Source organism: Columba livia, chromosome 2 (genome assembly GCF_036013475.1).
Source record: "Columba livia isolate bColLiv1 breed racing homer chromosome 2, bColLiv1.pat.W.v2, whole genome shotgun sequence".
Lineage (NCBI taxonomy): Eukaryota > Metazoa > Chordata > Aves > Columbiformes > Columbidae > Columba > Columba livia.
In genome coordinates, this window is record NC_088603.1 from 112,803,695 (window position 1) to 112,819,271 (window position 15,577).

The 15,577-nt window shown below is 37.4% G+C and overlaps 1 protein-coding gene across 3 annotated transcripts in view; it reads left to right on the forward strand.

The window, feature by feature from the left end:
- MIB1 (MIB E3 ubiquitin protein ligase 1) overlaps nucleotides 1–15,577 on the forward strand; it is a 78,247-nt gene that overhangs the window by 22,914 nt on the left and 39,756 nt on the right. For all 3 annotated transcript variants that reach the window (XM_005498370.4, XM_013366863.3, XM_013366859.3), the window contains exons 5-12: nucleotides 428–494; nucleotides 4,652–4,856; nucleotides 6,453–6,636; nucleotides 6,951–7,095; nucleotides 8,262–8,395; nucleotides 9,444–9,551; nucleotides 9,901–10,098; nucleotides 12,347–12,498. In XM_005498370.4, coding sequence (XP_005498427.1) covers nucleotides 428–494; nucleotides 4,652–4,856; nucleotides 6,453–6,636; nucleotides 6,951–7,095; nucleotides 8,262–8,395; nucleotides 9,444–9,551; nucleotides 9,901–10,098; nucleotides 12,347–12,498 — 1,193 coding nt within the window. The remainder of the gene's footprint in view (nucleotides 1–427; nucleotides 495–4,651; nucleotides 4,857–6,452; nucleotides 6,637–6,950; nucleotides 7,096–8,261; nucleotides 8,396–9,443; nucleotides 9,552–9,900; nucleotides 10,099–12,346; nucleotides 12,499–15,577) is intronic.

Genomic DNA, 15,577 nt, shown 5'->3' on the forward strand with positions numbered 1-15,577 from the left:
GGTTGGGAAGAAGGGGCAGCACTGGCAAGCATTTAGTGGTTGGTATAGAAAAGGCTGTGGCTTCAAGCACTGTCTGCAGATTTTTTTCTTTGCTTGCATTCTCACACTCTTTTGAAAAGGGAACTTTATAGAACAATGCAAAGTAGCTTTGTGTTATTTTAATACTTTCCTTTGAGTTAAAAGTGTCTTATCCTTTATAGCCTTTTATATTGGTAAAGGTTATTAAAATCTTAAGCATGTCAAGGCTGATAGATTAGAAAGTATTTGAGATTGTATGCATCAGTAACAAATTCATGGGGCATGTTTTTTGTACACATAATTTTCAGCCTTTCTTAATTGAGTGTATTTCAGTTCTAGTTTCACTGACTTGTGTTAACCTGGAGACTTAGTCAGTGAGGACTAAAGCTGTCTCAATCTCTCTCCATAGTCTGACCTGAAATGTGTCCAAGATGCAAAAGGAGGCTCTTTCTACAGGGACCATTGTCCTGTGTTAGGTGAGTTGAAGGCAAAGTAAATTTATCTTGATGTGTGTTAATTATACTTAGTCTGTATTTCTCTTTCCTTTTTATGTGTTGTCTAAAAGGACTGTCCGTATTACTGAAATGTAAATGGTAACATTTCCATGCATTAAGAATAAATTGTAATGCTTTTTGAAATGTATTTGATATCAGTGTGCCAAGTGGATGGCAAGGAAGCTGTTAAGCATTGACTTAGTAATAAATTGAGTCACATCTTGTGTACTGCTTTTCTAAAGAGCTAAACATAGCCGTACATTCTTATAAGACTGTCTTATTCAGACATGTTCAATGAAGTAGCATGTACGTGGCCATAAACGGCAGTCATTTGAACTTGCAACTTATTTGATGCTAATACTAGTGTATGTTGTGAAATCTTGCTTGAGGTTTTCCATATCAGCTATTGCACTGACTTATTTCTCTAGTGTCTTAGCTGCGCCATAAAAATGTGCAGAGTGTATTATAAAAAGTAATTGCTGGGTATTTTTGGCTTTGAAATATGGATAAGTTTGGATAAATTTTATAGATTATTGAACACAAATTTCCTAATTATTAGTGTATATTTCCTTTGCAAAACAGAGAATGCTCTGTTTACTAGTCTTAATCTGATTCCTTACACAAGTACTTCCAAGTATGACCTGCAAGCACTATTACTTTCGTGACAGCATTGGTGAAAAGGAGAAAACAGTAAAGGTCTGGGTTTTGATTTGTTGATACTTTTGTGTGTGTGTGGTTTTTTGGTTTGTTTGGTTTTTTTTTAGACAAGAGTTGTCCAAGATGCCCCTTAAATATTTACCATCAAGTAGATGAATTGGTTGACAGTACAAAGCCAAGGCATTCTGACCTTTGTGTCTTGCTTCTCTACTTAAATTAATTTTGTCATTTTAGTCTGACGTGAGTAAAAATAGAAAAGTAGTAATAGGTTCTTACAGGTTCTGTATTTCACAGATGAACTTAGGTTCTTGTGCCCTTTATTCATTTTGGTTCATGCTTTAAATTACAGGTTTTATGATACTGTATTTGAATACACAAATATTAATCACTAAAGATAGTAGGAGACTATTCATTGTTAAATTCTTCCCCTTCCACTATATTAAGTTGCTCTTAATGGATGAGGATGAACTCAGTTCACCTTTCTTGTGACATTATCCTCCATCTTCTCAGTCTTACTCTTTGTTAGAACATCTGTGCCTTTCATTTGTCTTCTGAATGTAGTTCACAGATAGGTTCATGCTGGGAATTTAAATGTGTGCTTGCATTAAAAACTACAAAGTTCTTTTCGAAGCTTTGCAATGTTTGAAGTAGAGAGCAAATAAAATTCCAGAAAGGAGTGTAATTAATACAAATTCGTGTGTAGTTGGGTTAAAACTGATTTTGTTCAATACCACATCGGTGACCTTGATGAAGAGTTTGGTGAATGGAGATATCATGGAGTTACAGCAGAAGTGCAGTTTTGCACTCTAGTTGAAATAAGCCTATGTACCAGCATTTCCCAGACTGGGAATTGTGAATGCCTGAGTGAGGACCCTTCCTGAGGAAGTCCTGGGTGCTGCAGTGAATACCGAATTGGATGAGACATCAGTGTGACATTGTTGCAAATAAGGCAAATATCGTAATGGGCTGAAATAGGAGGACAATGGACAATAGAACAGGAAAAGTTATTATCCCCCTCTTCTCAAGGGTTGCGAAGTCATGTCTAGAATACTGTGTCCTGTTTGTACTACTGTCTGTCCATGTCCTCTTCACCTCCTTCCCACCCCCATTTTGAGAAACTGTAGAGGGTCTGATGATGACCTGCCAAAGCGTTTAAGAAGCACGGAGGACATGGTTTGCAAGGAGGAGAAGCTGGGCTTGTTTGGTCTGGCAAGGAGTTTGAGGTAATCTGCTAGCTACCTACAGGTACTTGAAGGGTGTTGGAAGACGATGGCACTAAAATTTCAATACTGACAAATGATGTAACAGCAAATGATGGTGACCTTGAAGTGTGACTCAAAAGTTTCTGGTCTGATACTGAATAAAGTTTCTGTTATACCTACAGCTCCATTTTGTAGCACTGGAAAAAGTTACTTGGAGGGGTTGTGGAACCTCAGTCTTTGGGGGCTTTTAGGACTCAGACAAACCCACAGCTGACCTCAGCTGATTGTTAGTTCGGCTTTATGTGGGATATAACATCCTGACTTGTATCAGAACTAGTGTGGCCAGCAGGACTAGGGAAGTGATTGTGGCACTGTACTTGGCACTGGTGAGAACACACCTTGAACCTTGTGTTCGGTTTGGGCCCCTCACTACAGAAAAGACATTGAGGTGCTGGAGAGAGTGCAGAGAAGGGCAACAAAGCTGGTGAGGGGCCTGGAGCACAAGTCTGATGAGGAGCAGCTGAGGGTCTGGGGCTGTTCAGCCTGGAGAAAAGGAGGCTGAGGGGAGACCTTATCGCTGTCTACAGCTACCTGAAAGGAGGTTGTAGCATGGAGGGGGTTGGGCTCTTCTCCTGAGTAGCAAGTGATAGGATGAGAGGAAATGAACTCAAGTTGTTCCAGAGGAGGTTTAGATTGGGTATTAGGAAAAATTTCTTCATGGAAAGGGTTGTAAAGCACCGGAACAGGCTGCCCATGGAAGTGGTTGAGTCACCATCCCTGGAGGTGTTTAAAAGACATGTAGATGGTGCTTAGTGGTGGACTTGGCAGTGCTAGGTTAACAGCTGGACTTTGATTTTAAAGGTCTTTTCCAACTTAAACAATTCTATGTTTCTGTGATTCTGTATCAGACCAGATGACCTCCAGAGATCTTTTCTGCCAACTGGTGCTTCTTTAATTCTTTGCTGGTTTGTTTTTCTTCCTTTCTTAGACTTCCCTGTCTCATCAGGACTGTCTCTGGGATGTTTGCTGTCTATAAGTTCTTTGTCTAGTGAGTTCCCTATCAGTAGCTTTTCTAAATAATTTAACTTCTTCTCCTGTGCAGAAGTGGCAGTTTTCCATGTTATGTGTGTTTTGTTGCAAAGGTGAAGGATGCAGACTAAAAATAGGACAGAGAGAACTCACTGAATGGTCAGAGAAGTCAAAGTACATTGAACATGAGCATCCATTCATGAACGTGTTTCTTCTTCAGTAATGCTAAAGTCTCTTCTTGGCCATTCCATCTTCTAAAGACTTTTAGTGCTGCAGCTAGTGTTGCCAACATCCAGTGTGGATTTCGGGCTCTGAAATCAGTCTCCCTCTGAAGAATGCTTTTGTGTCTGTTTATTGGGCTATTTTTATACTTCCTTATTGTTGCAATGCAAGGACCCTTTCTCCATCATTGACTCTTGTTTGGAAGAGGACACCACTCCCTCATCCACCCTCTCCTTAGAGACAGTGATTTACTAAAGGAACTCTGCTCACCCTGCCCTTTGCCCCTGCTGCTGCTGTTGCACTCAGTCTATGAGTTCTGCAGTTGTTGCTCTTCACTGTTCTACAGACAGCACCAGATCCAATCCTTTGGTTCTGGCAGTGAGCACATCCACAACTGTCTTCTCTCATCAGTTAACACGCCTTGATATGTGTGTCTCTATACTATTTCCCTCCAGCTTATGATTTTTTGCTATGAGGTGTCTTTTGAAAGCAGGCATTGTCCAGGGAGAAGGTTTTTTTGTACAAAAACTGACAGGTTTTTGTTGCCATTGTGTTTATTTCTGTAGTCGTCTCCCCACTCACAAAGTGAAAAGACTTCTATCATTGCTCATTTTGGACCCAGTTCAAAACCACTTCTGTGGGCATTCTGCTTATCTGTCAGACTTTTTCTGGATAGATGTCATTCTGTATATAACTCTCTCAAAATTATCCAAGATTTTATATATTTCCAGATATCTAACACTGTATGAGAGCTGTTACCATCCCAGTTAGAGGCCATACTGGAGCCTGTCATAAGTATTTAGTATTTACCAGTTTCATTGTTATATCCCTTGAAAACTCAACAAGAAACACACCATTTCATAGCCAAATGTTCAGAGTTCGTATTTACTTGTTTCACTCCCTTTTAGCTATTTGCCCCTATAGATTCAAAGATAACGAGAGTTATGTCTCAGATACTAATTTCTGTTCTTGGGATTACTTGGAATATTAGTGTGATCATGTGAACATGTTCTTCTTATTCTATTTCAGGTGAGCAAAACGGTAACAGAAACCCTGGTGGGCTGCAAATTGGTGACCTTGTAAACATTGACCTTGATTTGGAAATTGTACAGTCTTTGCAGCATGGCCACGGAGGATGGACTGATGGCATGTTTGAAACCTTAACAACAACTGGAACAGTTTGTGGAATTGATGAAGATCATGACATTGTAGTACAATATCCAAGCGGCAACAGGTTTGTTATGTAGCCTTCAACACTGATTCTCACAGACTCCCTTTGTCTTCAGCACTTGTGATCACTAGTTCCAGAAACTTTGTTCTCCTTTTGTGTCTGTTAAGATGTCCTTGAGAATTTTTGTATTCCCGCTACAATAAGTAATGAGGATTTACCTTTAAACATGCTTTAGTGGGAAATGAAAGTTTGTTGCCTCTCTCACTTGGTGAAAATTTGAGTAAAAAATAAAGAATGATGTTCTGGAGTATCTTATTTCCAAAATGTAATGTTTTAAGCAGTAATTTCTTTTTTAATTACAAAGTATCCTGTGTTTTCAAGAGGAATGATAATAGCAATGTACTGTGGGTTTTCAGGAAAATGGGTTAAGGGAACAGGTGACAAACGTTTTATGTTGGGATCCTCTCTAATATAGAGTGACCTTTGCATGATCTATGTCTAGTAGTTTATTATTCAAAAGAATGTTAGTTTATGTAAATATGGACTGAGAATGGGAAGTGCTGGCGAAGCTGTTGCCAGAACCACTCCCTGCAAGCAGTTTAGGTTTGAAGTTTGAGCTGCATCCATGCTGACAGGATTCACATCCTGCTCTACAGCTGGATCTGAGCTGATAGGTCCATATGGCTTTTGTTGTCTTGCGAGCGCAAGTATTGGGCTTCTCTTTAAAAAGCAGCTGATGAACGGAATAACATTTCACATCTATCTGAAGACTGACCTGTTCAGTTTGTCTAGAAAGGATTAACAGTGCATTATTAATTCAGGCTTTTCTTCAATATATTTTTTTGCTAATATTGCAAAACAGTGTAAAACAAGTCTGTTTTCCCAGCTAACGCAAGCTGAAAGAAAGCAAGTGGCTTTTCTTTAGACAGTCATGACTGCAGAGCCAGTTAGAGGAGCTTCTCTGTCCTGTGTTTTTTTCCCTGATGTTGCTCTTCATAGAGATTATGATACTTCTCAACTAGATTAGACAAGTGAATGAAAGTGAATCCCAGACCAGCTGTAAAGGAGAGATCACCATATTGCATATTGGAATATAACTCAGCATAAAAGCAGCTAAAGGCCTCTAAACCAGTAAAATTTATAGTACAAATTTGGATAGTTTGGTTGAAAATTGATGTGTATCTGGGACATCCATTTAATTGAAGAGTACTTTTATAACCGAATGTTGTGGCTTTTGACCTGGGGGCGGGGGTCAAAATTCCGCATTCTTCCCATGTAGTTTCCTGACAGTCCAAACCTTTGTGAGACATGTTGGATCTTCCCGTTTACAACCAGAGTTGTGTCCTCTCCCTAGAAAAATAAACAAACTGTATAGCTACTTTCAGGACTATTATATTGCTGTCATCTTGCTTCCCCTTAGGCAGGATATTATTTAATTGCTTTTACAAGTGTATATCGCCTAAGATTACTGTGGAAATATTCAAGTAATGAGCCACAGAGAGGTTTATGGACAAAAAAAATAGTTAACAAAAGATACACCATAGTATCCAATTGGAGAAAGTTTGTAGGCATACAGACAGGATCTTGTCTAACAAATAAATTTTAAACATATATTTCACTTTGCATGTTTAAAACTACTTCAAATGGTTCATTGTCTAGGTGGACATTTAATCCAGCTGTTCTTACCAAGGCCAATGTTGTCCGAAGTGGAGATGCTGCTCAAGGTGCAGAAGGAGGCACCTCTCAGTTTCAAGTGGGTGACCTTGTTCAAGTATGTTATGACTTAGAGCGAATCAAGCTCCTTCAGAGAGGTCATGGAGAGTGGGCTGAAGCAATGCTTCCGGTAAGTAGTTGTTTGGGTTCACAGGATGGCAAAACTTGTATAATATTTCTAGTAATGATTGGTAATAATATGTGGAGTTTATGGGAGTCGAAGGGATTTTCTTCTAAGTTAGTGAAAGTGTATTGCACCAAATGCAGCGTAATACTTGCTCAGATGTAATAACCTGCTTAGCCTGATGCAAATTAGCTGAAGGTATTAGTGACTGTAATATTAAACAACTGACTTAATAAAATTTGTGACTTATTATAAAATATTCAGGTTTCTAAATATTTTATTTTTAGTATTATTTTCATTTGATGTTTTCTTTAATGCAGACTTTAGGTAAAGTTGGTCGGGTCCAGCAGATCTATTCAGACAGTGACTTAAAGGTAGAGGTTTGTGGGACATCTTGGACATATAATCCAGCAGCTGTCTCAAAGGTGGCATCGGCAGGATCTGCTATAAGTAATGCATCTGGTGGTAAGTTTGAAGAATAACCAATAATGTATATATGGCAAGTATATGTGTTAATTTAAAATTTCTTAGTACATAGTTTGTATGCAAGTTTAATAATACCCAGGCTCGGGGTTCGTCTAATTGATCTCACACCTTAGAGAAAGATGCAAGAAAACACTTGCAGTCAGTATGGAGATGGTGGTGGTTGTTGTCTTCATAAGGTGCAAAAACTCCAAATCAAATTTTGGTTTTCTCTTTGGCCACAGTGCAGGTATGTCCTTGGAGGTCTGCTCTAGGGACTTGAAAATTTAAATGATTGGAAGGGACATGGGATTGGAATAGGGACTAAGGTGTGAAGACAGTGTCCCTGGCTGCAACAAGCAGACTCCTTGTTGAATAGGTGATGTGGGATAGCAAGCATAAGCGAGGGATCTGTTGCAAGAGGTTGCTCAGGATAATATTCTTTCCTCAAAATTTATATCTTAAAACTTACTCAGGCAGCCTTTGACTAATTACAGTGGGATTTTTTTTTTGTCTATGTAATCCCATTTCAGTTCTGTTGAACCTGCTCTCATTCATCTAATAATGAGGCAGAAGAACTATCCAATGCATTTTATGTTCTGTTGGCTGTCTCACTGATCAGTTAAACTAGAATGTTTTTCCTCTTTTTTTTCATAGCTAGTTGTTTTTCCTCTTCACGTATTTGCTTTAATGCCAGGAAACCTTTTACGTTGTTTTCTACACTTTCGTAGGGGGCATAGATACAGTGGATTTTCTTCAATAAAGTCACAGTAGCCATAAAACTAGCTAGAAAAGTAATATGACTCAGTGTTTGAATCCCAGAGGGCAGGATATACCCTCCATTAAGCTAGAAGACTGACAAGCCTGTTATATCAATATGTAAATTCATGTTTTTGCCTCCTTCCCACCCGTTTATATTTTGTGCCAGACAAGCTATTTGTGGCTCAATCAACCCTTTTTTGAAGTGCCTGATGTGACAGTCTCAGCTATCTAAAGGGTATTGGTGTGCAGCACTTACTCAAACTGAATAATAACTTACAGCTGCTGTTTTAGGGTAGTTTGCTTGTTGCTGTGCACATCTTCAGAAATATGGCAAATTTAGCTATTATTTTTCTGTTCTTGTGTGATTAGAATAGTAATCTTAATTGTCCTTTGTTTAATAATCATAGAGAGGTTGTCCCAGCTGTTGAAGAAATTATTTGAAACCCAAGAATCTGGAGATCTCAATGAAGAATTGGTTAAAGCTGCTGCCAATGGAGATGTTGCTAAAGTGGAAGACCTACTAAAGAGACCAGATGTAGACGTGAGTGTTCTGGTTTGGGAAGATGAGTTCTGGGGACCTGTAATTAACTCAAGGAAGTGAAGCTGTCCTGCATACACCTTGCCAGTCAGTCGTGTGTCTGCATAGAAGTAGTGCAGCTGGTTCCAGTGTCTCTTCTACCGTTTTTTGTCCTAAGAAATTTGTTGGAATATGTATGAAAATAGTGCTTCACACCCTTTTTCGCTGGACAGATCTTGCATTCTGTTGTCTTCCATGAATTAAAGTACCTTCCAGCCTCTGTCTGCCAGAGTTGGAGCAGAGGACCAAACATTGACAATTAGTGAAGGGTCTTCAGCTTTTATTTCAGAGGGATAGAAGGAAGGAGAATAGATTTTAAAGATTTTTTTGCTGTTGTGGGCTTAGGTTTAGTTTTGTTTTTTTAACTCACGAGGCTGATCATCTAATCTGTTCTGTCACATTCCTTTTACCAACTTGTCTAATCACCTAGTACTGAAAAGTCTAAAAGAAAATGCTTAAGAATGATAGGATTTGGCTCAGGGAATGTGTTTTGAATCACAATCAGATGTTTTTATCACTACAGCAGCAGTAATTCTTGTAGAAAAGAGACTAAACCTGTTCTGATGATTGATTTGTAGCTCAAGATTATACAAAACATGATATTTTGTTCAGGCTGACTCCTGTTGTTTTCATAAATTAGAAAATGAAGTTAAACATGCCATAGAGCAGAGGACTGGTATTATTCTGAGACTTGTTTGTAAAATCTTGCCTTTAAAATAACCCAAAGATGAAAGTTTTTAATCCAACTATCATTAAGGTCTTAATGTTTGAAATAAATCCACTTCTTGCTTCTTCAATCTGGCTAGTGCTGTAGAAATGAAGTAGAGCAGAGGCAGGAGATCATCTATATGTGCTAGAAAGGCAGTTGTCTAAAAATTATTGATTTGTTATTTTCACATGTGTGCTGTTGCTTTAAGTTTTCTGATACACTTGCATGTATACTGCTGAAGTGTCTCACAGGTGTGTGTGTGTGTATCTTGCAACTTATGTCAATGTTTTTATGTGCTTCCAGGTGAATGGACAATGTGCTGGACACACAGCTATGCAAGCCGCTAGTCAGAATGGCCATGTCGACATTTTGAAGTTGCTTTTGAAACAGAACGTGGATGTAGAAGCAGAGGTAACCTAAATATTTCAAAATACACTTTGTGTCTCCTTAAGTTTTAAACTTTGCTACATAGGGTGGTAATATTGTAGTAGAAATACATTCAGAGCAATAACTGCGTATGGTATAGAATATCATATGTTATAGAATATGTATGTTTATATACAAACAGACTCTCAATCCCCTATTGCTGTGGCTTGTGCAATTATTTTAATTAGATATTTTAATGGTATCATGGTTGTTTAATTTTTCTTTCTCTTTAAAGCAATCAAATACGCACAGTTGTTCAGCTTAAATTAATCTTCCTGTTTAAATGCAAATGAAATGTAGAATACACTGACTCGAATTAATGTTTCTGTTTCAGGACAAAGATGGAGACAGGGCTGTCCATCACGCAGCCTTCGGTGATGAGGGTGCTGTGATAGAGGTTTTGCACCGAGGCAGCGCAGATTTGAACGCTCGCAACAAACGCAGGCAGACCCCTCTTCATATTGCTGTCAACAAAGGTCATCTGCAGGTTGTGAAGACTTTACTGGACTTTGGCTGCCATCCTAGTCTCCAGGTAAAGTAAATATTACTGTTGATGTACTTTTTAGCTACTGGATTTTATTATTGCTGTGTGTAGGTGATAGAAGAATTGTGGAAAATGAGATTGAAAGGAACAGACCTTGTGAAGTTATTTGTCCCAGCCTCTCTTCCCACATGTGATCAGCTGTAATAAAAATAGTATTGAATCTCTTCGTTTTCTTGATAGCTATATAGGCACCTGATTTATTCTAGCCAGTTGATGTTAACTGATGTTTTCATAGACCATAGTTATCTGTAATTGTTAACTTTCTCTCCAGATTAATTAATCGTCTATCAAATCTACGGCTGTCTGCTCCTTCTGCAAGATACAGCTTTGCATTTTTTGGCTGATAGTACTGTGGAATGTTTTGTTAAAAGTAAACTTCTTTTCAGAGTTGATGTATCACTGATAGAACTATTTAGCCAAATTTTCATTTAAATGTTCAGCCTTTTATCTAAAAAGCCCTCATGCACAGGACTTCAAGTAGCATAATTTCACAGGGAGTTTCATCTATGATGAACATGGTGGAAGCTGAAACATATGAGTGCAACCTCCTGTTGTGAAAGTCTTGAAACTAATGAATATAGTGATTGTTTGTTTATCTGCTTCTGCCTGGATTTGTAGGGTACTGTCTCGACCTTGCTGAGGTTGAGCTGTTAGCCAGCTAGTGTCCTTCCAGACCCTATTTAGTATTTGTTAAGCAGTAGAATTAATGAGTCTGATGTGCTGAGCCAAATAAAGGGTGATTGTATATCATAAAATGCTGTATAATATATGGGTAGCCAAAGTGGATGTGCCTGACTTTAAATTATAAAGTCTGTTTGAATTGAAAAATTCACTAGAATGGCACTATGAAACTCCATCTGGAAAATAAAATTGTAATTGAAAATAATGAATTTTCAGATCCTGTGTGTGCACTGAGGAACTCTGATGTGCAGATGTGAGTGGACGATTGATGTGGTGGATGAGAGCACAGGGGAGTCAGACTGAGGCATGACTGGAATTTAACTGGCCAGCACACCACCATTCAAGCCAGTGCACTGTGTAAATAGAAATGTGTTAGTCTGTAAACAGTAAATTCAGGAAATATGATAAATTAAACCAAATAAAAGCTACGTAATTTAGTTTTGGCAAACTTGTTCTCACTGGTTCAAGTGCTTCTGTATTCTGGCAATTATTTTTGGCAGTTTTTGATTCTCACTGCAAAGATTGTGAAGATCTGTTTTTGTATTATTGTATTGCTAAAATGTTCAGTTCTGTGTTCGTCAGTTTGCAGTTCAGTCAGTGTCAGTGACAAAAGGCTTCCTGACTTATATGGTGTTAGAATTTTACTGGAAGCATAAATCTAGAGAGTTTGCTCATATAGTAGCAAATAAGCTTAAATGGATGTGTTTTCTCACTCCTAGTCTGGTGCATTCCTTTCCAGTCCAACCATTTGGATCCTTGAATAATTAATGTACAAAAGGCTTCTAGGAGTAAAAAGTGTTTTTTCCCTTATTTGGGATATTTGAAAAATAAAACGTAAAGCTAAAAATACAAATTATTTGCCTGTTCAGTTATGCACTGAAATATTTCCATGTACCTTGTGTGATGTAATCTGGTATTAGCCATGACAAGTTGAAAAGCTTAATACTGCTTATGACATTGGCCTTTGCTTCATGGAAAGTGATCTGCTCCAGTTAAAACAACAGATGTGCCTAAGTTTATTACTTGGACTGCATTTTATTTTGATTTGCTTATGCTTTTATTTCACACCATCTTTTTGGTATTGTCTTTTAAATAGTCAATTAATTGCTGGCTCAATCTCAGTGTTCATTACTCAAAATTCTTGCCTCCTTCTGCCTGACTAGTCTCCTCTTCTGGTGCGTTAGTTTTTGTTGCCGTCCTGTTGCTCATACAGTGTAACTTGGGCACCAGCTCCATCTGGATATGAGGCAAAGAGAAGTTGATGTCTACACCAGGGGCTTCAAAACTATCAGATGTGAGGCATATTGAGCTCTGGGTTTGAATTCTGGTAGCAGTGTAATTGCAGAATCCCTGGCTGGGATTAACCACTAAAGCATTTGCAAAACCAGAGCAAGATCAGAAGCAGCTTGCTCTGAACTCTGCAGTACAGCAACACTTCTGGGTCTGAAGAACTGTTCTGTGTTTGTGTAGGCGGTTTTCCTAGTGGTATTTAAGCATCTTTTTTTCTTTAATGTGGATGCATGCAAAAAACGATGTAAGCTGTTTCTGGTTTTAGGATTCTGAGGGTGACACTCCACTTCATGATGCAATAAGTAAAAAGCGTGATGACATCCTTGCTGTATTGTTAGAAGCTGGAGCAGATGTTACCATCACCAACAACAATGGGTTCAATGCTCTTCACCATGCTGCATTAAGAGGAAATCCTAGGTAAAGAATTGTTTTTAAAAATTATTTTATCATTTGTAAAAGGAAAATAAGTGCATGAGAGGGTAGAATTATGGTATTCTTTAAAAAAAAATCCTTAAACCTTGTAATTATATTTCTTAAAGTTTCAAGTTGCTTAGAAATGCGTCTTTCTAACACTAGGGAAACCATTATTAGAATTAAGCTGCTAGTCTGCTTAGTTTAATACTTCATTCAGGTAACTCCAAATCCCTGAGAAATTTCCTGTGGTGGCTCTAAAACTTTGCCAATAAATGTTCTGATAAGTGAATTATTAAGTTAGATCTTAAGGTGGGATCTTAAGATAGAATTTGTCAGAATGTTTCCCTTCTTGAATAGTGGATTTGGGAAAGGGATTTGAGTTTTTAAGGAATACTTATTTGTGAATAATTATTAAATATACCATGTAGTTATAAAGTGATCTTAGGATTGTTGCATTAAATTCTATGTCAGTATAAGAAGCATTTAAATTTGTTTTCTTGGAAGTATGTATAGAAGGAATTTTCTATTTCAGCTTTTATATAGCAGCTCATCTGAAAACGTTAATTTTAAGGCATAATTTGTTTTCTGTTAGCTGCATACCGTACTTTTACATTCAGTCTTCAGTTAAGAGAGCTTTCAAAAACTATATGGCATAGATAGAACTTAATGGAAAACTTGCTATGTTACTGGTTGCTTGTTAAATTGTGGATAAATGGTATTCTTCAGAGCCGTCATTCTAGCAAGACTTCAATAATATTTTATCATATGGTGGAGAATTCAATATAGTTTACATGAATTATGAAATGTGCTTGTTTAATACTAAATTCTACTTTTCAATTGAGTCAAGTTGGACAAATGAGGCTGCATGGGAATAAAATCTGGTTTAGTCTCTTGGAATGCAGTTGTCAAGACTAATAGTTAAGAAGTAAACATGAGTATTTATATATGTATATGGAATAGAATCACACTTCACGAAGTAGTGGTTGGAAGTGTTGATAGGAACAATAAATGTTTGCTGTTTCCTACAATGTGCTTATAGGTCTGTAAGAGAACATATCAAGGACCAAGTGAAGGGAACTTATTTTTGGTATTCAGAAGACAGTTCTTTCAAGTCTGCCTTGATAGCTTCTTCACTTAATGTGAATTCTCCATATTTAGATAACAGCATTAGCTGGGAATACTGTTTCTGTCTCTGGTTACCTAGATGAGGTATTTTTTGTTAGTGTTTTTTTTTTTGTTCTGCAGTGTTTTTCTTAGGCTCTTGTGATGCTTGATTTGTGTGATTGTGATCTCAATGTGAGATGCAGGGGAAGTGTACGAAAAAAAAAAGCCCTTCATAGAGATGATGAAGGTTTTTCTGTGGGTGAATGTTTTAGGAGCAGCGGGTTTCTTCTTTGCAGGGATCCAGATTGTAGTTCAGACTGGGGCAATTTGCTCGTTGGTAGAATGTGAGGCATAATGCAGATTTTCCCAAAATCCTTTTTTTATTGGAGGAGTAGGCATATATTTCTGGTATTGGTGGTTTGACTCCTGTGTACATTCCCCCATACATGGTGTTTCACTCGCATCTAAAACAGATATCTAAAGCTGCTAGATATCTACTTTTTTGGTTGCAGTTATATCTGAGCACTTCTGAAGCATGTAAAAAGAGAGAACGTTGTCTTCATCACGGAAGTAGTAGTTTCATTTGTTCACAGCATTAGATATTTTACACATCAGCCTGGAAAGATATTAATGAAAGCGAAACCAAAAGAAATCTATTTTGAACAATTCCCCACCCCGGCCAAAATTCATTATAGTAGTTCGATTCATTTAGGAGCTAAGTTTTGTTTTCTTTAAGACTTTAGTCTTTTATTTCATCATTGATTCTGAAGTTCTACCACTGGCCTGTTTCTGACTGAAAACAGAGGTTTTATGTTTGCCACTTTGTTTTTCTAATCTGATGTAGAACAATGGATATTACTAATCTGTTAAATGCCCTAAGCACAAACTATGTAAAACACTGTTATAAATAACCCTCTGAACTTTGGCTTGTAGCTGGCATGGGTCACAAGCAGTACATAATATATTCTGCTAGAAACCTTCCTTAAGGACCAATCTTTCCTAATCTAAGCTTTAGTGCTGCACCTAAACTGGAGGTTTTGTGGCTTCAGGCTGTAGTGCCTTATGTGGAATACAGGGCACTACATTCCCCTTAAGGTTAAATATAGAAATATGTTATAAAAGTTAATAGTTATTTGTATATGAGCATGTATGCATATGTGTGTTTATCTATACTTATAAAAATAAAATACCATGTATGTAAGTATTGCTGAAGTCCACATCCATCTCCCTTAGTGATAAGAAAATAGATGCACGTGTTAAGTGTGTGGATACCACAATAAGGTGAACTAGATTTCTATAGAATTTTTTACAGTTGGTATCAAGTAGGTATTTAGAACCAGTTTTATTTTCAGTGTAAAACCTGTTCTACTTCCTGCTTGAGTTCTGACTTTTACTAACGGTAGGAAGATAGATCTCAACAAACAAACAAACAAACCAAACCCCACACAAACTGTGCTGTGAAGAAGATTTAGAGGTTTTTTGTATGAAAATTAATATTTATAATCCATTTTAAACATTTGACTATTAAATAAGTATTATAAGAAATATAACAATTTATGTCAAATAGCTTAGATATTTCTTAGCATTTAATGTTCTGTGACAGTTTGGCAGTGTTTTCCAGAAGTTGAGGTGTAGTGTGTTTTGGTGAGCATTGTGTTATTAATGGTACATTTCTCCTTTTAATAATTTGCTTCTATTCATACCTTATGAATTGGTATGGAAACAGAACTTTTGGTTTTCATGCTAACATGTAATGTTGAAATGTAAACTGCACATGGTTGTAGGTAGCTTTAAACTTTTACATGGGAGATAAAGCTAAAAAGAATTTTGAAATGAAGCGTGAGGAAGTTAAGATTTTGTTTAATACGTGGTTTTTTCTTCTTGATTTTTAACTGATCTGTCATATTGAAAGTGCATTTATTTTGGACTTTTTTCAAAGTACTGTGAACCTCAAAGCTTGACAGACTTTGCCTGTTCA